General features: G+C 33.5%; 1 protein-coding gene and 1 long non-coding RNA gene across 10 annotated transcripts in view; one reads left to right on the top strand and one right to left on the bottom strand.

Annotated features, from left to right (window-relative positions):
- LOC122524059 overlaps positions 1-23,176 on the top strand; it is a 143,094-nt gene that overhangs the window by 99,006 nt on the left and 20,912 nt on the right. The gene's annotated exons all lie outside the window — the stretch shown is intronic.
- Positions 3,209-23,176, bottom strand: part of LOC122524058 (muscle M-line assembly protein unc-89) — a 43,160-nt gene continuing 23,192 nt past the window's right edge. For 3 of the 8 annotated variants that reach the window (XM_043646107.1, XM_043646110.1, XM_043646112.1), the window contains 24 exons: positions 22,813-22,996; positions 22,136-22,713; positions 20,977-21,825; positions 20,247-20,634; positions 19,817-20,119; positions 19,437-19,603; positions 19,045-19,329; positions 18,638-18,818; positions 18,333-18,556; positions 17,952-18,236; positions 17,005-17,179; positions 14,258-14,598; positions 13,540-13,768; positions 13,066-13,263; positions 12,778-12,981; positions 12,528-12,691; positions 9,190-12,408; positions 8,363-8,588; positions 6,452-7,312; positions 5,602-5,787; positions 4,792-5,322; positions 4,149-4,246; positions 3,889-4,069; positions 3,209-3,780 (listed from right to left, as the gene is read on the bottom strand). In XM_043646107.1, coding sequence (XP_043502042.1) covers positions 3,671-3,780; positions 3,889-4,069; positions 4,149-4,246; positions 4,792-5,322; positions 5,602-5,787; positions 6,452-7,312; positions 8,363-8,588; positions 9,190-12,408; positions 12,528-12,691; positions 12,778-12,981; positions 13,066-13,263; positions 13,540-13,768; positions 14,258-14,598; positions 17,005-17,179; positions 17,952-18,236; positions 18,333-18,556; positions 18,638-18,818; positions 19,045-19,329; positions 19,437-19,603; positions 19,817-20,119; positions 20,247-20,634; positions 20,977-21,825; positions 22,136-22,713; positions 22,813-22,996 — 10,167 coding nt within the window. In that variant the 3' untranslated portion in view covers positions 3,209-3,670. Of the gene's footprint in view, positions 3,781-3,888; positions 4,070-4,148; positions 4,247-4,791; positions 5,323-5,601; positions 5,788-6,451; positions 7,313-7,421; positions 7,929-8,362; positions 8,589-9,189; positions 12,409-12,527; positions 12,692-12,777; positions 12,982-13,065; positions 13,264-13,539; positions 13,769-14,257; positions 14,599-17,004; positions 17,180-17,951; positions 18,237-18,332; positions 18,557-18,637; positions 18,819-19,044; positions 19,330-19,436; positions 19,604-19,816; positions 20,120-20,246; positions 20,635-20,976; positions 21,826-22,135; positions 22,714-22,812; positions 22,997-23,176 lie in introns of those variants that run through there. The other 5 variants (XM_043646114.1, XM_043646111.1, XR_006305447.1 and 2 more) reach the window with 5 other exon arrangements.

Genomic DNA, 23,176 nt, shown 5'->3' with positions numbered 1-23,176 from the left:
GCATTTATTCAAGATGAACGGTAATCCTCCGATAATATTTGTTTGAATTTTCTTTCGAGACGGGAGGAAAACACGTTCGTGTTTTTGTTAACATACGTCGAATAATTTATCGAACGAATATTTTTTTTTTCAATTTATTTCCCACGAAATTATCTTTTTCCTTGAATAATTACTCTGTACAAAGATAATTTTGACAATATATATATTTTTTAATATTTTTTACTGTTCTTCTTTTTTTCTAAACCCCCTCCCACCGCCCCCCCCAAAAAAAAAAAATCCGAACTCATGCACGCAACTCGCAATAAACTGTGCAACGTTCTTCCAAACGACGTTTTCCTCCCGCAAAATCTGCTCGATTGGCGTTGCTATTTCTGGCCATTCCCCGCGTGCCAGACCCCCCAACCCCCTCGATCCTCCCCCTCCCCCTGTCCCACGAAGATCTTCCTCTATCGTTTCTTTCATCGCGACTCTTTGCTCAAAGATTAAAATTATTGTGCGTGCGTGCGTGTGTTTGTGTGTGTGTGTGTGTGTGAGAGAGAGAGATAACACTCGACAGTTGGTGACTCTTTTAAAATTGGTTTCTTTTACGAAAAAAGAAAAACTTTACAAACGATTTACTTGCACGCGTAATTAAATACTTCGAATCGAATAAATACGAAGGGAAAAAAGAAAACTAATAAACGAAAATTGTTCGTTTCGTTTCGTTTTGAATGTTTTGTTTTGTTTCCACTTTTCTCTATACGAATTTCTTTTAAATTGTTCATTGCGAACGGAATTAGCGTGAAGTTATACGTTTACGTTGTTTCATTAATATTCGGAGAGAGAAAAAAAAAAAGAAAAAAAGAATAAAAGAAATATAAATTACGATAAACATTTTCGAACAATTGGCGGGATACGCACGTTTAGCGTTGTTTTTGCTTCGTTTATTCTTAGGACAGATGATTCCAACAATTTTCTAACGTAATTTTCGATTTACCTTGCCCACCTATTTCTATATCTTACGTTGAAAATTTCTTGTTACTTTTTTTTATCGATATTATAATCATTTATTTATTTAGATTTATTGCAAAGGATAATTATTCTTTTTTTTTTCGTAACTATTTACATTTAAACAAAAACAAAACAAAAAAATTACATTTAGGTATGGAAGAAAAATGACACCAAGGATTTATTTTTTAATACCAATGGCGTTTGATTTTTAGAGAATAATATTGTTTTATATAATATATACAAATACACTGTGTGTCATTTTTCCTGCAAATGAAAGAAATGTTAAATTAAAACATACCTGCTATATATATATGTATGAGTGTATGTATGTATATATACGTGCAATAAGTGACCCGTTACCCAAAAATGATACATTAGTAATGATTCCAAGTGTTAGTAATGACTCATAATCTCGATTCTGATGATATTCAATAATTATCACATATATATTATACTAATTGTAAATAAGATATCGTTCGTGCATATTTTAATATGAATTATTTTCTACTGAATTATTCTATCTACATTTATAATCCCAAAACATTCAACGATTAAGTATTTTCAATTTATATTTTTTTTCTCTTTTTTTTATTTTTACAAATCCGTACCATACTTTTATAAGTTCGCGATTTTTTATATACATGCAAAAAAAAAAATGTATGAATATACGTTAACCATGAAAAAGGAGGACCCCATAATTCTCAATACTTTTTTTATTTTTATTATTTTTTCTCTTTTTTTTCTTATTATTATTATTATTATTATAAGATAAGAGCGACAGCAGGGCGGGAGAGAAAAAATAAATTGTTACACCATAAAAACCCAGCTTTTATATTGCAGAGGAAGCACACGTTTATTTACACAGTATATCCAATAGCGTTGACGATGATAAGAACAAGTAACAATGATCTGTATATGTTTTTTATTCTTTTTTTCTTTTCTTTTGGTTATTATCTTTTTTTTTTTTTCTTAATTTTTCACGAATGTGCGTTACGACAATCTCGTGCTGTTTTTTTTTCTCTCTCTCTCTCTTTCTTTTTCTTTTTTTTTTTTTTTATTATCTTTGCCATAAATTCATTTATTTAATCGGAAATAAAATTGATAAATGAGAATATGAGTATACTCATATATATATTTATATCGTGGAAATACCAAAAATGAGAAGAAAAAAAACACGAGGAAAAAAAAAACACACACATTTCGTCAATCGTCTCGATCCGATCGATTTTAATTCTCATTTTAATGCGAAAATATGAAAAATAAATGTATAAAATAGGTCTCTTCTTATCGTTCGTCTAAATTTGTTTTAATTAATAAGTTACAAAATGTGACTAGCATTTCTTTTTCATCTTTTTTCTTTTTCATCTTTTTTCTTTTTTCTTTTCTTTTCTTTTCTTTTTCTCGTTTGAACAAACAAGACACTTAGGATAGATAAATAAATAAGATATTTTTGTGCTTAAAACGATTTGAGAAATGTAAATAATGAACGCTTATTTTTTTTCCTTTTTTTTTTTCTTTTTTTTTAGAATCTTCTCTCTTTTTCTTTTTCTTTTTTCTTTCTTTTTGATTTTGGATCGTTCTCTCGTTTCATTTTACAAAAAGACACAGAAAATAAATTTTCTTTCATCTTTTTGTTTACATTTGTGATGCATTTACTGTGCAAGTTAATCCGCTACTTTATTACTCGAGTTATAAATAAAATTTCGTATGGAAAAAATAAAATAATAGAAACGAAAAAGACAATTCGTCTTTTTTTTTCTTTTTATTTATGACAGGGGTAGACGAAGAAAAAAAAAGTTAGAAAAAAAGATAAAAAGAGAGAGAGAGAGAGAGAGAGAGCAAGAAAGGAAAAATGCAAAAGAAATAATACGTAAGAGAAAAGAAAAATAGCCTATGAAAGCGATTTATTATTATTAATATTATTATTATTATTATTAATCTCTTTTTTTTTTGTTTTTTTTTTCTTTTTTTTTCGAAAGTCTTTAGAAAGTCTCAGCAACGACAAAATGCATTTTATTTATTCATTAAGACATATTTTTTTTTTTTCATGACGCGCGGCTACGGAACAAAATAAAATAAAATAAAATAAAATAATTAAAAAAAAAAAAAAATTAAAAGTAAAAACAACCACCAACTTTTCTCGAAATAACAACTCGTCTCGAAAATTTCTTCTCCTTTTTTTTTCTTCTTCTTCTTCTTCTTTTTCTTCTTCTATTTCTTCTTCTTCTTCTTCTCGTACATTCTCATATTACGATTTGACTAGAACTTCTCGTCCGTAATTGCGAAAATATTTGTTATGATAAAAAAAAAAAAATACAAAACAATCGTACTCTCAAAAGTTGAAATCAAAAGAAAAATAAATATCGAATCAATTTTGGAATTTTACGATCTTTCGAAATCGATGAAAGGATATTACGAGAGTTGAATTGACGTGTGAAAAAAAAAAAAAAAAAAAAAAACCACCAATTAATCCAAGCTTCCATAAGAAACACATAAGAAATTTGACGATTTGAAATCCCATGGACGATAGAAGGTTAGACATTTTCCACCACCCCTCATGACCATAAGCTGTACCGTTATATTTTTTTCTTGTTTTTTTTTTTGTGTTTTTCTTTTGCTGTACCACCTTCGTGTTTTTTGCTTTTTTTTTTTTTAATATACTACCACCTTTCCATCATCATTAAATAGGTGCGTATATTGATCGTCTGTTACCTGGGACCTGCAAGGTAGAGGAAGTTACGGTTGAGCCTAAACCATTTGTGGCAGTGCAAGCATAAGTCCCAGCATCATCTAATAAAATAAATAAATTAATTGTTTAATTATAAAAAAAAAATCAACAAGTATATGCAATTTGTTCAATTGAACGAAAAGTATGATACACGATTGAATAAAACGCACCAGGATAAGCATGAGCGATGGTTAAACGACATACGCCATTTCTATAATGTATTTCATAGTTTGATGAATTTTCAATGATTCTGCCATCCTTAGACCATAAAATATTTGGTTGTGGTTCTGCCTGAACTATGCACTCGAATCTAGCGGTTTGTCCACTGACAACAGCGATGTCTCTCAATGGCTAATATCAAATTCACATTTCTTTAACGCATCATTCTCGAATAATCTTATCATTTTGATTTTCAAACAAATGAATTTACCGTGATAAAGAGAGGTGCCTTCTTTGGTAATATTTCAAGATAAGGCTGAATTACTTCTTTAGCCGATGAAACCCCATTACTCGTTGGCCATGGCGAACCTGTTCAATTAAACAATACTATTTCAACTTTTCAAACAAACCTACACAAAAAAAAATGATATAACATTCCCATATTTCCCCATACCACTTTCTATATATAAGGCAGAATCATAGAGCTTATTGATTAAAGCGATGAAAAAATGTTTGAAAAAAAAAAAATCTAAAAACCTAATCGATGGGAAAGCACAAATTCCATGCCTGAATATACGAATGCATTAAGTTAGTCAATAATTGGTATAATGGGTTTTCTTCTCGTAGACCTGGCAAACATTTTCAATTCCCTAACGATTCTCATGCAAAACATGAAATCATTTCTGCATTATTTTTTTTTACGAACGTTATCAAATAATAATCAAAATTTATAAGATATATATGTGTGTGTGTGTGTGTTTTGAAAATGGTTCAAGCGAATGGTCATCGAACAAATTAAGCAAAAATAGTGCAATCAAGCAGATATAACGTATCTGAAAATATCAATCAGATATCAATTGAGCATGACAATGAATGAACAATAAAGCAAGGTGTATCGAAGGCAGGTAATATACCTGCAGAATCCACGTTGCTGGGTGGTCCAGTTGCACTACTGTATCGGGGAGAAAGACTCGGCAAGCTTGGACTGAGGGAAAGTGGACTGGGCGTAGTGTGATCCCATCTGGACGGTGACGGTGAACAAGGTATTACCAAACTCGGTGGTGGTGGCATAGTTGTAGTAGAATCACCACCAACCCCAGGATACCTTCTTCTAGAATTCTTCGTATCCTCGGCTTCGGAAAATTCACTCTCGGATGTTGGCTCCCATTTAACCGTTTTCGATGGACCAAACTTGGCCGATTTAGTCGAACGTGTCGATGACGATGACATGCCAGTCCCTTTTTTAGCATAACCGTTTTCTTTCTTGGTGGTAAATTCGTGTACTATAGGAACCTCGATATCGCTTGCTCGTCTTTGACCTTGGATCGTTTTGTTGGTACTAGTTAGGGTCTTTTTACCCTCGCCAGGTAATACGATGCCAAATTCATAACCGAAGTCATACTTGAAGTATATTAATCCAGTATCCGGATCGATTTGCTTCATCCCTGTAGTAGTAGTGTCGTTGATTGATGTGATATATATTATATAATATATATTATTATATTATAATATTATTAATAATATTTTATTTATTTTCTTATTTTTTTTTATATACGCATATTCGTTTACCAATGATAATTTACTTTCTACAATATTTCGTATAAAAGTTTATACTACGATTAGCATTAAAGCTAATGTTCAACAAAACGAATTATTATTTTTAAATGTGTTTTATGTTTATATACAATATAAGAAAAAAAAAGTCATATGTTTGGTGTGTTTACCGTGTTCAGCAACCCGAGATTCTTCTCTATAAGTCCGCGGCTCGTCGCCATCGCTAACACGACTCTCAGCGGGATGTTTTAAGATTGGTTTACCTTGCTTCAGGTCCGATTGGATGTCGCTTACGAATTTTTCGGTCTTCGATTTGAAGGTACTCGTCATGTCGCTCATGTGACGTGACGCCACGTCTGCGGATGTTTCAGATTTTTCTTTGTTTTTTTCTTTTTTCGTGTTACGGGATAAGTGAGCTTGTGTCAGCAAATATTTTTGTTTTTTTTGTTTTTTTTTTCAAGAAGAAAGAGACAGAAAACAGAGGAGATATGTTCGTGTGTGTAAATAAAGAAGAAAGATTATGAAAATAGTGATAGAAGAAATTACAATGGAAGATTAAATAGGATGGAAAACGAAAAATAGAAAATGTATAAAAATCAAGCCGAATTAAAAAAAAAAAATAATTCGTCAAAAGTGATGAAATTAATATAGAGGTATAAAAAGGTGTGTGTGTAACGTTATAATGATGACAATAATAATGATTGGAACAATGTATATGAGAGTAAAATGAGAAACGCAGTTATTTTTTGATATTAAAGCGACATGAAACACCATCTACGAATATAATAATTACGATTTTGTATGCATCCGTCATCCAATCAACGTCATATTTTACAATAGCAACCGTATATGAACTGAAATAATTTGGCTATTGAGATCAAAATATCGACTCTTTCTTTTATCTTTTTTTTTTTTGGTTTCTATTCTTTTAACATTTAATATAAGAAAAAGAAAAGAAAAAAGAAGAAAAAAAAAATGCGAAATAAAAAGAAAAAAAAGATTTGATGAAAATGCCCTTACGATTGGCAGCCTTTTTGACGACATCGGTCCTCGACACGAAACCAAATTCCGGTGGTGAGCCAGGTTGCAAGATTGATTCGTCGTGCCTGGAAAATGGCTGCTGTTGAAACTTATTCGATTCTAGTTTGCTCGTTCTGATCTCATCGCGTAGCTGTGTCATCGATGTTTGTCTTTTCATGGTGGGTGGTGGTGGGCCAGTATCAAATTCCAACGGTGATACAACGTGTTCTTGTCTAACGGGAAGACTGCTGGACCTAACACTTTTACCAGAAGGTGGTTGAACTCTTCTGTATCTCGGATCCTCCGAGTCACTGTCAGCTGGTGCCCATTTAGGTCGGATTCTGCTTGAATCAACATCGCTCTCGTAATCGGATTCCCGAAACTGACCTTGTACAAATTTTTTAGGCGTTGGTACACGGTAATAAGATTTGGGTTGTTTTTGGGTTTTAGTTGTATGATCAATCGGTGATCCTAAATCACTCGTAGTACTCTTCTGCGTATCACCAAACTTGATAACTCGACTGGTTTGTTCAACGGTGACGATTCTTCTACTGTTTTCCGTCGATTCGTCCATCCTTACGGTCTTCCTCGTTTCCGTACCAATCGCGTTATGATAAGGCATACCTGCGCGTGCTTCGTAATACGTTTCTTGACCTTGGGGCGGAGCGTATGCAATTTCAGGCGGTGAACCAGGTAACAAAACTTGTTTAATCCTAGTCGGTGTGACAATTGATCTGTCTTCTATCCGATTATCTTGCTCGAAATCTTTCATCGTCGATGTTCTTTTATCGTAACTCGATGACGAGGTTTCTTCGATTATTTTATCAGCTGGGCTTGACACGATCGGTTCCTTAAGTTTTCCTAAGTAGAAAATATTTCCCGGGTTTGACCCTCGTACGTGGATAATATTCGACAACAAATTTTTTATGAACGTCGGGAGTTTTCGTATTCGCTCATTTGCAATTTTTTCTTTCATTAATTAATTAATTAACATTAACCATTCGTCGTACCACCCCCGCATGTTGCGTTGCGTTGCGTTGCGTTTTGTTTTCGAGTTTAAAAACGATTTATATTTTTTTTTGTTTTATTTTTCTTTTTTTCCCCGAGGAAATCAATCTCGCAAAGGACGAAAGTTAAAAAAATTATTATTGTATCGATCGAGAACGAAGAAAAAACATGGAAGAAGAGAATAAAGAAAGAAAGAAAGAAAACAAAAAAAGAAAAAAGCGGGAGAAGAAAAGTGCGGATGATGATATTGGATGTAATAAAAGTTACATACGTTGAGATGCTTTTTTTTTAGAAAGATAAGCGGGTGTTAAAACCTAACGTACGTACTTAGAGAGTAGCCAAGAAGAGTAAAGATAGATAGAGACAAGCGAAGCAGAGGAAGAAGAAGAAGATAGGAGAACTTGTCTCGTGAGGTTTACAACGAGAGGAGAAGAAGAAAGCTTGCCGGGAGGTGTCTACTTGTTGTAAGCTGGAAAAAAGTTGCAAAGTAAGAGTCCTATTAGGGTCAACTTCCAATTAAATGTTCACCTGTTGCGAACGAGATTCGTTTTTATATCCTGATTGTACTGACCTACTACGAGTTATATTTTAACAACAAAAAAACAACAAAAAATCCCATGAAAGATTATCCCATCACCGTACATAGTATTACTATTATTATTATTATTATTATTATTATTATTATTATTATTAAAAAAGAATGAAAATGTAAGTTAATGGAAATAAAAAATGAAAATCTAATCTAAGGAGTACTACTTCTAAACCGTAACGTTCAATGTTTTTTCAATTATTGTCATTATTTTTCTATATAGAGACGTTTTTAAATAAAACTATAATGAGTTTGTTATATACGTCTCTAACGGATTGGACAAATAAAATCATTAAATTGAATTTAACAAATACCTGGACCAGTTAGAGTAGGTTTCACTGGTTTAAAAGAACGATCGTCGGTCTCGACTGTTGTTCGGGGTTTCCATACTGACGATATTCTACCATCGTAATCGCTTTCGTAATCGCTCTCGCGAAATTCGCCCTTGACAAATCTGGAAGGGCTTGGAGAGGGTCCATGTACCTTGCGGGTAGTTTCCATTTTACGATGGGAAGAATGATCCGTGGTAAAAACTGTCTCCTGTTCAAAACAATCAAATCAAATATCGTACTTGAGATAATTCAATTAATTCTAAACAAACGAGAATTACGTTTAACTAGCAAATCTTAAATTTCATTTCATCTACGCCAGAGGTGTCCAACCTTTTGGTTTCCTAACAAATTTTATTCATCAAAAATTTGTTCAAAAATTAAATATAAATAATTATATATAAATATCATTGTTTCTTAAATAACTTTACGATTGTAAGTTGGACAACCCTGACCTACGCAAAAAAAAAGCACAAAACGATTAACTAGAAAAAAACAGGTAATCTAAACACAGATAAACATAGATTACTATTTGTATGCACTAAAAACAAGAAAATAATCTTCGGATAAAGCATATCTCTCTTTCATGCATAAAAATATCACTCCATCCTAATTAATACTGTCAATAATATTTCTATAATGTTAATCAATTGATATCTTGGGGGATTCAATTGTTAATTGCTTGCCGAGGAATACAAAATAATATACTTCTACAAATTTGCACTAAAAAGAACTAACACACACGCACACACATACATATACACACCCACGCAAAAAAACAAACAAAAAGACCCAGAAATACGTCGTCGAACCTTCGCAGTTTTTAATTTAGTAGGCTCGGTTCCACTCGATGAAGAATATGTCTTCTCGACAAACGACGTTCTCTGCTGAGGGGCAGGTTTTTGACTAGGAAAAGAACTAGGAAAAGAACTAGGAGATGGAGTAGTAGTAGTAATAGTAGTAGGAACGAAAGATGATACTTCTTTTTTCTGTTGTTGTTGATGACTGTGATAACTTTTACTTTCAAAGTATTCGGATTTGCTCTCGGAATATGACGTACGAGATTCCATATGCGAACTGCTAGCTGAACTACTCGAACCATCGTGTTTGCCAAAGCTTTTTTGAATCGTAATATTTGATGCTTTCTGTTGCAACGGTTCATCGGTATCCGCCATGTAACCGCTCTCTTGTTGGAAAGTTTTGACCTTGAATTTAGGAGACTCGGGTTTCTTCGTTGGTGGAGATTTAGGTGGCTGAGGTTTACTGGTTGTTGGTTGAACGTAAATCGGCGGGGAACCTGGTTTTAAAACAATCGGTGGAGTTTGCGGTTGACTCGGTTGATATTTCGGTAGTTGTTGTTGTTGTTGCTGTTGTTGTTTCGTTTCCCTTTCGTGACGTTTGAATGTTGTTTTCTTATACATTTTCTGTTGCGATTCTTCGGTCAATAGAGATTTGGACGGGCCTGAGAATTCAACCGGGGGTGTGTCAAATTTGGATGGTGGTAATGGTTCGGGTTCGGTTGATCTTGGTCTAACGGTTTGTTTGGAAACTGGTGCTTGTACTCTGCGATAACGTGGCTCTTCGCTGTCGCTTTCGTACGGCCGCCATTTTGGTTTAACGTGAATATCCATGTCCGATTCGTAATCACTTCCGAAAGTTCCTTTAACAAATTTAGTTGGCGTCGTTACAGGTGGCACCAGTTTCGTGACCGGTTTCGTTACAGTCGGTGAGGCTGATGGTTTAAACGGAAATGCTTCTAAATTATCCAGAGGTAATTGTTTAGCGGGTAATGGTGGTGGGGTGATTCTAACATCTTTGGGTGGTAAGACTGGTGGTGGTTCTTCCTTTTTTTGGGCAACCGATGACGGTATAGTTCTAATAACACCCGGTGGTGGTATCTTAGCCGGTTTGGTCTCCAATGACATTTCTAAAGATTTCTCGATTTTGTCGATTTTTTTCTCTTTCATCATCGGCGGTGGCACGTAGCCAATTTCCGGCGGTGGGCCAGGTTCTAAAATAACCGAATCATACGAATAAGAAGATTCTGTCTTCTTCGATGATTCTTGACTAGGTACGAATATTTTTTTCGGCGGTTCGACACTTTTGACCAATCCGGGTGCTTTTAAATCCGTACCAACCGACCATGGACTCTTCAAAGAAAATTCTTCAACGATCTTTTCCGAACTCGATTGTTTCTTTACGTCGCATTCCGAGAGATACTTTTCGTGCATTGATTGTTCTTGAATCGTATTGATAGCATGATCGACTTTAATCGTTTCAGCTTTGTAAATGATCGGTGGTACCTTAGGCGGGGACGGTGCTCTTTCCACAATTTTTTCCATGGATTCCTGTTTAGAACTCCAAGAATGTTTTTCCAAAGTACTAGATGATTCTACACTAGTCTTTTTGATACCACCATCTGCCGTACGTTCGGTTTCCTGTTTAAATTCTTTCGTCGAAGTTTTGTAATCGTCAGTAGGAAATTGTTTGATCACCGTCGGAGTGGAATCACTCGGTGGTGGTGGTGTTGGTGGCCAAGATTTTCGCGTTGCTTCCGTATTCTTCTTTGCCCATGATTTTTCCATAGCTAAACCATCGACCGAGGGTCTTGGCGATATAGATCGTAATATTTCTTGATGACTGGACGCAGCTGAGTGACACCTGTATTCGGAAATATCCGTGGATACGTGAGATCTAGTTTCCACGTCTGATGACGATGACCAAGGTCTGCTAGGTGAAACTGATCTGATGATACTCGCTGCTGGAACGAACTTTGGTGACTCTATTTTATCTTCCTTCAACATTTTATCATCCTTTTTCTCATGTACATCCTTCTTAATGCACACTTCTTCAGCAACTTCCTTTTTATCTAACTCAAATGGCGGTGGTGGCATCATTGATGGTTTCTTTACAACCTTAGGACTCTCTAAAACCTTTTGCGGAATCGTTGGAAATATTTTAACACCGCCAATCGGTGCATCTATCGGTGATAAAGTTTTCTCGAACGATTCTTGAAGTTGTTTGGCCTTGATCGGTACCTCAGGACTCTTTTTTTTAATCTCCTCGGGTTTAGGCATGTATCCTATTTCAGGTGGTGGTTCCGGTACTAGAGTGAATCCTTTCATCATCATAGTTTCACTACTTTCCGATTTCGTTTCTAATCTCGAAAACGTTGATCCACTCTCAATCGGTGAACTGGATACGGTGATATCTTCCATAATCGTTTTTTTAGTATCCAACAATGGTGATTTGTAATCCGAATACGGGAAATCGAATAATTTATTATCAACCCCACGGGATGAGGATCCGTGTTCCAACTTGGTGAAAATGTCTTGGACGGATTTCTTAGTCGTTTGAAAATCCATCGGTTTGGGTTCGGGCTTTTTGATCTCCTGATACGCGGTTGATCGTTCGTAACTTTGAGTTAATTTTCCAACTTTAATCTCGTGACCCTTTCCATCGGTATCCTCGGTCAATTTGATCATTTCCTTCGGTCCCTTGGGTACACTTTCACTCTCCTTCGTAATTGATTCGAAAAAACTTAACGCATCCTTTTTCGCGATAGTCGATGTCTCTATATTTTCGTTTTCGATTTTCGTTTGTTCTTCCACGGTGGCAGCAGAAGGCGTTATTGGTTCGACATACTTTGAAATGAAATCTTCTTTAGCAACCTTTTTTACCGTGGTCGTTGGCTCGGGACGAGCTTTCGGTTCGATTATCGACGGAGTCTTGTGTTCCAATTTCATGTGAAACTTTTGCTCCGATTTAGTTTCCGTTTGATGGGATTCAAACGTTGACGAAATGGTTTCCGATCGACACGTTTTCATTTCTGGAATTTCTTCGATAACTTCAGTTTTACGGATTGTGGATAAGGAAGATGGTGGTGGTAATGTTGTTGTTGTTGTTGTTAGTGGACTAGGAGTTGGAATAGTTTTTAATATTGAACTTGGTTGGATCGTTGTCATCCCTGTTATCTGGTCACTCTTCAATGTTGTCGTTGCTGACGGTACATCAACCTTTTGCACGTCAGGCTACGTACAAGTATACACATTCTTTTTTATACGATCAATAATTATATCGAATTTTTGTTCATAGAAAATATGTAACATGTTCTAATGTATCAAATACAATCCCAGATAATATAACTTACCTGGATAATCTTTTTATCTTGAACATTCTCATAGATAACCGTTTTGTGTACTTCCGTCATGGTGTCAGGTGTAGGCTCAAAAACAGCAAAATCTGCTATACTTTGTGCTTCCCCGCCAGCATTGATCGCACGTACCATATATTTTCCAGCGTGTATTTTCTCAGCTGGAAATATTAATAATGTATTATAACACTTAGAAGAAATGAATATGATTTGATAAGAATTGAAAGAACCAAATTTATATTTATACCTTTATCGATCTGCAGTATATAACAATTGCCTTGTTGTCTTATTCTCAATGTTGGTGGTTGTTCCTTGATAGGAATATCATCTTTGTACCAAGTCACTGTAGGTTCTGGTGTTCCAGTAATTTCAACTTCCATAAGAACACGATCACCACGTTTGACTACTTGTGCTTGCAAACGTCTACCAAATACAGGTGGGAAGATTGTTTCTGAATGAACAACACGAATAATTTGTTACTTTCGTAATCGTAATTTATACGATTTGTATTTTTCATTGTTATTGGGTTACCCACTTTTGACGACAAGATCAGCAGTACTGCTCGCCGAACCAACCTCATTGTTGGCAGTGCAAGTGTAACGTCCGGCATTTTTCACGTTGACATTTTTCAATTCCAACCTTACGTGATTGTGAGCATAACTCGTCTTGGCACCGTCCTTAGCTTGCAATTCCTGTCCGTTCTTTGACCAAGAAATATTCGGTTGCGGGTAGCCTATATATAATTCAATGGGCAGCGACACGTATAGTTATTAATAAATCTTATGAGATAATTTGAAACAAATTACGATATTAAATTAAAATAGAAAAATCTTCGATTAATTATATTTGAAAGTATTTTCATAATAATTGATTACAACGCGTCTACTATGAAACCACGCTAAAGTGCAATGACCAAAACTTTTTGCCAACATTGTGGAACATTGACAATTGCAATTCGTAGCAAAAGATTTGAATGATTCAAATGTATGTAATATTTTGTTTTTCTCACCGTCGACGATTCCTTCGAGAATGATATCAGCACCTTGATCAACTATCATTCCCGTTAACGGCGATACAAATCTAGGCGCCGTTGATTTTCTACTTGGTTTCTGTACTTGCGCAATTTTCGGGTCACGTTTTATACCTTCCTCACCTTGCGACACCACAACGGTTTTTTCTTGACGAATTTCACCAGGTTGATCTTGGATAATCTTTTCGAATTCCTCGATTTTCTGTGACTGATAATTCAATTCTTATTCTATTTTAATTGATAACAAAATAATATTGGATATCGTTCTTATTTTAAAACCAACAATGAAAATCAATTTAATGAAATACTTTCTGTAAGAAAGTGTAATAATAATAAAAAAATAATAAATAAAGTAAATAAAATTAAAATGTCAAAATCGTTGACACTTTGAATTACGTATGACAATTAGTTTTTAACACACCTATTATAGTTACGATACATTTAAATTTGCAGTCAGATTTTCTAAAACCCTGCCTAATACTAAGAGATTGTTTTATTGTTTAACGTAAAAATATTTTTACAACAAAAACATCTTATTTAATTATGCTTTAATGTGTACATTACCTAATCAAAATGCATAAAAATTTTGATACCACGCACAGGTTGACGAAACAATTAATCAGTTAATTCGCCGAGTAACTGATTTTATAAAAAAAAATTTTCTGATCAGAATGATATTATAAAGAAAATATATTACCTGAACAACGGGAGGTGCATTATTTTCAGAAGTTGATTGTTCTGTACTATGAACAGTACTTTTCACAGTAACACTGGTAGGTTCCTGTCCAGGTGTTCCCGTTGACGATGACATCATCGATGATATGAATTCCTTTTTCGTTGATGTATGAGTTGTTTTTGATTCCGTAATGGTTTGTGACATTTTAGTTAAAATTTGACTACCCGATCCAGCCTCGTCCGACATTTTTTCAGCCGAAAAATGTTTTTCGCTGCTACTTGCCGCGTGCATGTCTTCGACAGGTTTTATTTCAACCAACTCTAGTATCCTTTCTATACCTTCCTCCCTCTTCGGTTCTGTACCTAATAATGATGAGGATGATTAATTCAGTTATCATTAGATCAAATCTATCATTGTGTCGTTTATTAATACTTGACCTTGGAATAAAACAAATTACAAAAATTACTCATCGTATCGCGTGATCATTTTTTCGATTTATAACAATCCAACAATATAAATTTCTAAAGAAATTTAACGAAATTTTGTGAATAATCTTGTGTTTAGATTAATTCATTGAAATTTTGAAAAATTGTTACAAGTTCGATTTTAAAAAGATAATGAGTTATACAAAAAAAAATACAAAAACAATTGTGATAAATGTTTCGTTTGTGTATTTTTTTTTTCTTTTTTAAATAATTGTTATCGTATATAATAAAATTCAATGTGTCACCCGAGTTGCGTTACAACAATTGTGAATAATTTTCGGATCATGAGTATATCAAAATAAAAACGTTGAATAATATCTTAAAATAAAGATAAATGAATCATATCGTACTATTTTGAAAAAGAATATTATACGACGAGAGGGGTTAGTATATCGATAGTTATTTGTTGTTTGACAGTGGAATCTATAAATGCATCGATTTCTTTCAAATCACGAATGTATTAATAGTTGGCACGATTTAATCATACGCAATAGAACGTCTGCTTAAATTCAAATGTTAGAATTTGTCGTTATTGCGTAACTCAAATCATAGATACACATACATATATAAATTGTAAAAATATTTCACAGAAATGAAGTTAAATAAATTTACAATTAAATACAAAAATTGAAGAAATAGAAGAGAAAAAAGAAAAAAAAACAAACAAATTGAATAAGAAACATAATATCCCTATCTATTTGTCAAACGTTTCTAATTTCTAATTTATCCTCTATTCGAGTGAAACCAAACGCATTGGCCAGTTACCAAAATGCATAAGATTTAAACTAACTAAAAGATCGGGGAATGCATTTCGATGTTATCTAGATCGCAATATGCAAATCTGACCTGTCCTGGATAAGTTAAATTAATCGTAGGAAAACGTTGTAGGCGTTGATTCATATTAAACGTATTTTCATATCGGAATTCTTGTAAACTAGATTCTCTTTAATAAGATTTATAGGAAAGAAAGGAAAAAACAAATAAAAATCCAGAAATTTTGCGTTGTTTTTTTCTTAAAGAAACCGAAGACACGAGCAAAGAAAAAAACTGTCTATCAATTCTTCGCACGTTTGTAATCATTTATCAAGATTCAATGCAGGTAATACTTTAATAGGATTTTAACACTCAGAAGAAGGGTCACTTAAATTCCCTGGGTTAGCGACTCTATACTAAGCTACGTATTGGGTATTCGTGCCGACAAAAATAACACGGTTTCTACATGTATTCTGTTAGTGTACGCGCACGTAGTAGTAATAGTAGTGCATTTGAAAGAAATAAAAAAAAAGAAAAAAATACGTAGGATTGTGGTATTAAACTTGCAAACGTATTTAACATAGGAAAAAAAAAAAATCACGAAAGTGTCCTACGTTACATTATCATGATCTATTTTACTTTTTTTCTTTTTTTCTTTCCTCAATTCATATATCATTAGATTATCAATAATAATTATTTTGATGATGTAAAAATTCGAAAGGAGTGATTGTAAACAAAAAAAAAGAATAATAAAATGGCAATTTTGTAATCGTGTAAGAAAAAAAAGAAAAAATAATCTACTTATAGTGATGACTCAAAAAATAAATGTCTCGTACAGCCTATCGAAAAATATAATACGGAAAAGAAGAAATTCTCGTGTTCAACTGCACCCTAAGGTTAAAAATAAATTGGTGATCGTATTTAAGAGTTGCGCTTGCGCTTTGTGTTAACTCACCCACAATATTGGAATCATTGGTGTCTTTCGTTGTCGAGTTTCAATCAAAATTGACCGTGTAATTAACTTGTTTTATTAAACCGATACGAGTATTACAACAATCTTGAAAAAATTAGACACGATTTTATTCGGATACAAGATTTCTGATAAAAAGAAAAAAAGAAAAGACAAACCAACCGATTCCTTCTTTCAAAAATAGTGCTGGACCCTATATCAAATTTCAAAAAACGGTGTCACGGCAATTGTGTGTCACAATGTCGCGTTCGTCGTTACAATTATAAAATATTGAAAAACTTGAATTGACTTGACTTTTGCGTTACTTTCATTCTCGTGAATGAAATTTTCATCGATAAGTATATTATTATAATACTTGACACGAAAATAAAATGTATTAATAACTCGCGTGACACCTTAGCACCGTTTCGTTTTATTCGATTATTATATTTTGGCATTTCTTATTCGATTTAAAGGGGTGCAACAGACTCGATGATAAGATTTTACAACGCGGAGAAAAATAAGTAGGCAAATAAAATTAAATTAAATTAAAATAAATAAATAAATATAAATAAACTCACCGATTTCTAATTTGGCGTTGCAAGTGGCCTTACCGGCGGTGTTTTCCGCCACGCAGGATATTGTTCCAGCATGCGAACTTCCGGTTTCTGGTATGGTCAATACCTGCCGATCGCCACTAACGGAAACCAAGAAATCTTTTCCATGGACAGGTCGATCGTTGAACAACCACTGAATCTAAATATCGAATTAAAAAATATACTTCTTTTTTTGTTTAAATACGTTTTTCTATTTTTCTCGTTAGATTTATTTCGTATTGTGTTTGATTATATATTCGATATATATTTATTTAATCAACGAATCATTTTTCCCGATGGATGAATGGATGAATGATTCGAACGACGACAAGTCGAACGAACTTCTGCCGAAAAGTTTCTTCTTTCCGTTCCGTAAACTCCTCGCTCACTCGCAGATTTTCAAACGTGATACATCGGTACAAGGTTTAAATATAACCCGGTAGCACGAAATTACTCTTGGTCGGTTACCTCCTAACAGTCTAGCCAACTTTCTATAACTACTACTCGATTCGAGATATATCGAAGAAAAGATTCTTTTCATTCGTAACATCAGATTTGACCTTCTAACATCGATTAGTATTGTTTATAACGTTGATCGTAAGTGATCCACAATTATCGATAATTTTTCGTCGTTAATTGAACGTATAAATGGATACGAAATATTTCGTCATTTTTTTTACTCAGTTAATATATAATATATATGTAGGATTCGTGAAAAAATTGGGCCGTTTGACTGACTGGACCACCGGGACTCGAACCCGGATCTTCCGCTTTCCGGACGACTGCTCTTTAACCATTGAGCTATCCAAGGTCCACCGTCCAATCTCCTCACGAATGCCTATTTAAGTTTAACTTGGAAGCGCTCGCATCCCACATCTATATGTATTTTATTATTTAATTAATTAATAAAAATATGATTATATAAGATTTACCTTAGGTACGGGTTTCCCAATAACGATGCATTCAAATTTGGTTGACACACCTTCCGGTACGTGTCTGTTAATAAATCTTTCTTTGAAACTAGGTGCTATCAATTTCTCTTCCATTTTGACGAATTCTTCTTTTTTCCTGAAGTCGGTCAACGATCGAACGACCAATCTGGCAAAAGCTTTAGCCTCACCGCTAATATTCGTGGCCTTGACTACGTAATTACCTTTGTCTTCTGGTATCGATGATAAAATCTTCAACGTAATCGTACCATCTTCTTTTTCTTTTATCTATTGTATCAACAATAATAATATATTATAAATCAATTAATTGATCGAGAAATCTCGAATGATATATAAAAATATATAATAATCAACACGACTCACCAATATTCTATTATCCGTTATGATTTCATTATTATCAAAGTACCATTTAACTTCTGGTTTTGGTTCCCCTGTCACTGCACATTCAAAACTTGCATCCTCTCCCTCGGCTACCAAAGAATCGGTTGGCAATTTAACGAATTTCGGTGGCGAACTTGGTACCGTTGAAGAAACGGGTACTTCTTTCTTATCCTTCGAATCCACCTCTTCCGAATTACGAGAAATTCCTAATTATAATATATAATACTTGGATGAAATCAATTTTAGATCTAACAAATCGTATAAATCAGTTTTCTAATTTGACTTACGTAATACTTTTAATGTACATTGACTAGACGTTTCACCACCAGAATTAATTGCAACTACTTTGTAGACACCGGCATCGTCCACGTAAGCTTCGTGAATAATCAAAGAACATTTGTCACCTTGGAATAGTAATTGAAAATCTGCCGACTCTTTTACGGGTTTATCGTTGTGATACCAGATCACCTAAAAAATATATTTCGTTGATATTAAAAATGGATTTTACAATAATGTCGAAAAACTAATAACATTTATTTTGTAACATAAATTATTTCATTCGAATTAAATCATAATATCAATGTTTTTCACTTTTAAAACCTTTTGAGTTTTCACTTTCATCATTATGAATAATAATAATGATATTAATTGACACAAATAGAAGAGAAATTGGATTAAATGAATAAACAATTACCTCAGGTTCAGGTTGTCCAACTATAACGCAATCCAATCTTACAGCGTGTCCTTCGAAAACTTCGTGATCCTTTAAACGTAGTTGAATCTTGGGTTCTGTTGGTTCCATGTCGCTGCAGGCAAATTCGGAATCGCTTGTTTCACGACGAAGTAATCCTTTAACCGATACGTTGCAGGAAACACTGGCATCACCAACATCATTTTTAGCTGTCACCGTATAACAACCGGCATCTTTTGGAAATGCTTCAGAAATGATCAAACTTGTTCGACCACTCTCCGTTTGAATCTGAAACAATTAACGAATGAAAAATATAATTCGAATGAACAAGTAACAGAAAAGAAAAAAAGAAAAACATATCAGAATCAACATTTTTCTCATAAGAAAATAATTACTTTGGTGTGAGTGGTCTCATCGATCGGTTTTCCATCGTGGGTCCAAAATAATTCTGGCATTGGATTACCGGTAGCTTCGCATTCCAATTTGACTCTTTGTCCTGCTCTTGCCATAGCGTTGGACAATGGTGTCAAGAAGTATGGTTTTTCCGTAGACGTTTCTATGGCTATAACATTAAATATTACGTTTGATCTTACAATTAGAATACGAAATTCTATGATCCAATAAATATAAAAATAATAAAATAATCAAATTGTATATCACATTAAAAATAATATGATCGAATAAATAACAATAATAATTGTATATGATCAAAAAACAAGGAAAAAAATTATATAATCATATTAAAAATAATATGATCCAATAAATAAAAGCTTACATTCTACATTAAGCACAGCAGAAGTAGACACTTGTCCAAGCTTATTGGTAGCTTTGCAAGTATAAATTCCTTTATCGTCTAAGAATACTTCTTCAAAACTCAAACAAGCTTCCCCATTGTTATATGTTATAATGTAATCGGGAGAATTATCGATATTGGTTTCGTTTTTGTACCACTGAACTGTCGGTAATGGATTTCCTTCAACTGTACATTCCAATCTATGCGAAGTACCTTCAATTGCAGTAGATTGTTTTAATTCTTTGACGAAAACAGGAGGATTCGGTTGTTCCTCGGGTGCAGTTTCTAGAAACAAAAGAAAAAAAAAGAAAACAAATTATTTGAATAGAAATTTGAATAGAATTCACACACACACACACACACACACACATATTTGTTAAATTTAATTAAATATTAATACTTTTATTATTACCTTTTACCGTTAGCGTTGCAGATGTTTCAGCAGATCCAAGATTATTGAATGCCTTGCAAGTAAATCTTGCAGAATCCTCGGCAAAAGTTTCTTCTATCGTAAGAGTACAAATTCCTTGATGGAAAGTTGTAAGATAATCGGGATTATTCAAAATTGATATTCCATCCTTATACCAAACAACTTCTGGTATTGGATATCCGATTAAACGACACTCGAAAGTAAATCTTTCACCTTCCTGAACGGTTGCATCGTTCAAAGGAATAGTAAACTCTGGGGATACCTTTTGTTCAACTTCGTGCACCATTGTTTTATGGGATTCTTCGATTATCGTTTGCTTAGGTGGACTTGGCTCTTTTTGCACGATCGGTACGATCTTTTCTATTTCCATCTAAAATACAATTGAACGATTCAATTTCATTCAATTTATAATTGTGGTGTTCATTATTGCGATATGTGTTGTCTAATGTATATGAAAAAAATATATATTTAATAACAAGTACAACTAGATCAAAATAACGTTCAAAAAGAATTTCTAACCCGTCCAAATTTCCTAAGATAGCTATTTTAATATATTTAATAATTTATTTCATAATATGAAATATAAAATATAAAATAATAAATTATAAAATCAATTTTTTTTCTATATATATTATACACACACATACACAGACACATTTATTTGATATATTTTATATATTATATATATATTTATATTCGTATATTTTCGTACCTTTTGCAAAATATGAATTTCCTTTTTCGTAACAGCCGATGTATGAGTTTCGTGAATATATTTTTCATCCGTATCATCAAATTTATCCGTTTGAGCTGATACAGAAAATAACGTTGGCGGTGATGGTGGTATCGGTGGTGTTGATGAAACTTTTTGAGCTTCGATCTTAGCAAGTTGTTCTTCTTTCAATCTGTTGGCTTCTATCTCGGCACGTTCCAACGTTTCGGCGGCAAGTTTTTCCGCAATTTTTCTCGCATTTTCAGCTTCCTCCCTGGCCGCCTCGGCAGCTGCCATTTCTATTTTAACAGCGTTTAACTTTTCGTCGGCCTCTAATTTTTCCATTCTCAATTTTTCCCTCAAATCTTCGGCATTTTGTAAATTTTGAATCAACGTGCGCAATTCCGACGAAATAACGGCGAACGAATCTAACATTTGACGATTTTCAACGATGACTTCGTTGAATTGCGGTAATCTGTCGATGCCAAACGTAATCGTCGACAATTCTTTCAATCTTTCGATTCTATTCTCTTGATTTTGTTCACCAGGTTTCAAATAATTGTCGATCTCTTCGAGCAAATCCATAGCATCTTTCGGAACTTTCACGCTAGTTGCTTTCCTGGCAATTACTATCAAAAGTTTACCACCCTCTCTGTACCATTCTTTGGCTTCTTCCAATAATTCGAAATATTGTATACACAAGGCCATACGTTTTTTAATATTATCCATGCGCAATTTCAAATCCCTCAATCTTTCCTTCAACGATGTCAAATCGTTTCTAACGTGTGGGGTAGAAATTACTATGGTTTCTTCCGTTGTTCTAACAAATACGTCTATTCTTTGTTCCAACATCTATAAAATTGTATAGAACAACAACAATAATAATAAATATTTACTAAAAAAATTCGTGCACTTATTTAATTACAAATTGTGTTACAAACCGCAATAATGGTTTGTAGTATAAATTTTATTTGAAAATATTAATTAAAAAAAAAAATATAAAAATGCACGAAGAACTTTTGATTCGTCCTAATAGATATTTGATTAGATCATTTCTCTTACCGTAATTTAATATTCCACGAATTAATAATAGCAACGATAACAAAAATAATCTATTAAATTATTTGTATTTATTTTTTTTTTGATTGAAATTACAACTTACCGTCATAGTTGCCTCGAATTGACTGAAAGCACCGGCCGCCGTTTTGGCAGCTTGCAAATTTTCGTTAAATCTCGCATCTACGGTTTGCAATTGATCGTTCAAATCGCGCAAATCCGAATCGATGCGCGAAAGATCCTCGCCGAATATGCAAATTCTACGATGTTCCTCGATGCGCGTTAACGTTTGAACGGTAAATGATTGAAAAGGTGAAACAACGTTGTCCAATGCTAATCTCAGTTTGTCGATATCCTGTAAAGCAGCTTCCGGTGGTTCCAATAATTTGATCTTACCGATGACTACTTCAATTTCCGATTGAATACGTTTCAAAGAATCCGTAATTGTTCGTTTGATGATTTCAAAATCATTCAAAACCGAATCCACGTCGTACGATTTCGAATAAGACGTAACATGATCGACTTTATTTTTAGCCTCTTCTATTTTGTGTTCCAGCTCGTGAATATTTTCGAATATTGAAATTAATGACGTCAACAAATCTTTGTAATTATCAGCCGTGGAATGCAATTTTTCGTACATCTGTGATAACCTTTCTGCAATTTGTCGATCTACGTGCATCTCACCTGGTAAATTAACGAATGCGATATTAAAACAAAATTATAAATGATAAATCTTCAAAGATGAAAAAACTAAAAGAATTAAAATATAAGAGTGTTTTCCACCTTTTTCTACAAGATTATCAATACTTTTAATTCTTGAATCTAATTCGTCAACGGCTTTGTTTAATTCGGGTAATATACGTCTTTTGGATCCTTCCAAATCACGGAGTATTGAATCAACTCGTATCGATTGACACGTTATAACTGGATACAATTGTTCGCCAAATTTCGAAACCCATTCTAACGTCTGAAATGTTCAATTACAAAAATATAATACAATTATTTGAATATTTGAATTTGATACTTTATACGTATCGTTTATTATCAAATTTTTGAAGTAATTTTTTTTTTGGATCAGAAGAATTGATTTTTATTATTATAAAACGAGTAGTAATTATTTTCCAATATCGAATTATATAAATCAAAT

The sequence above is a fragment of the Polistes fuscatus genome, unplaced genomic scaffold (assembly GCF_010416935.1).
Source record: "Polistes fuscatus isolate 324 unplaced genomic scaffold, CU_Pfus_HIC Scaffold7, whole genome shotgun sequence".
Lineage (NCBI taxonomy): Eukaryota > Metazoa > Arthropoda > Insecta > Hymenoptera > Vespidae > Polistes > Polistes fuscatus.
This window is presented reverse-complemented; position numbering and strand designations above follow the sequence as displayed.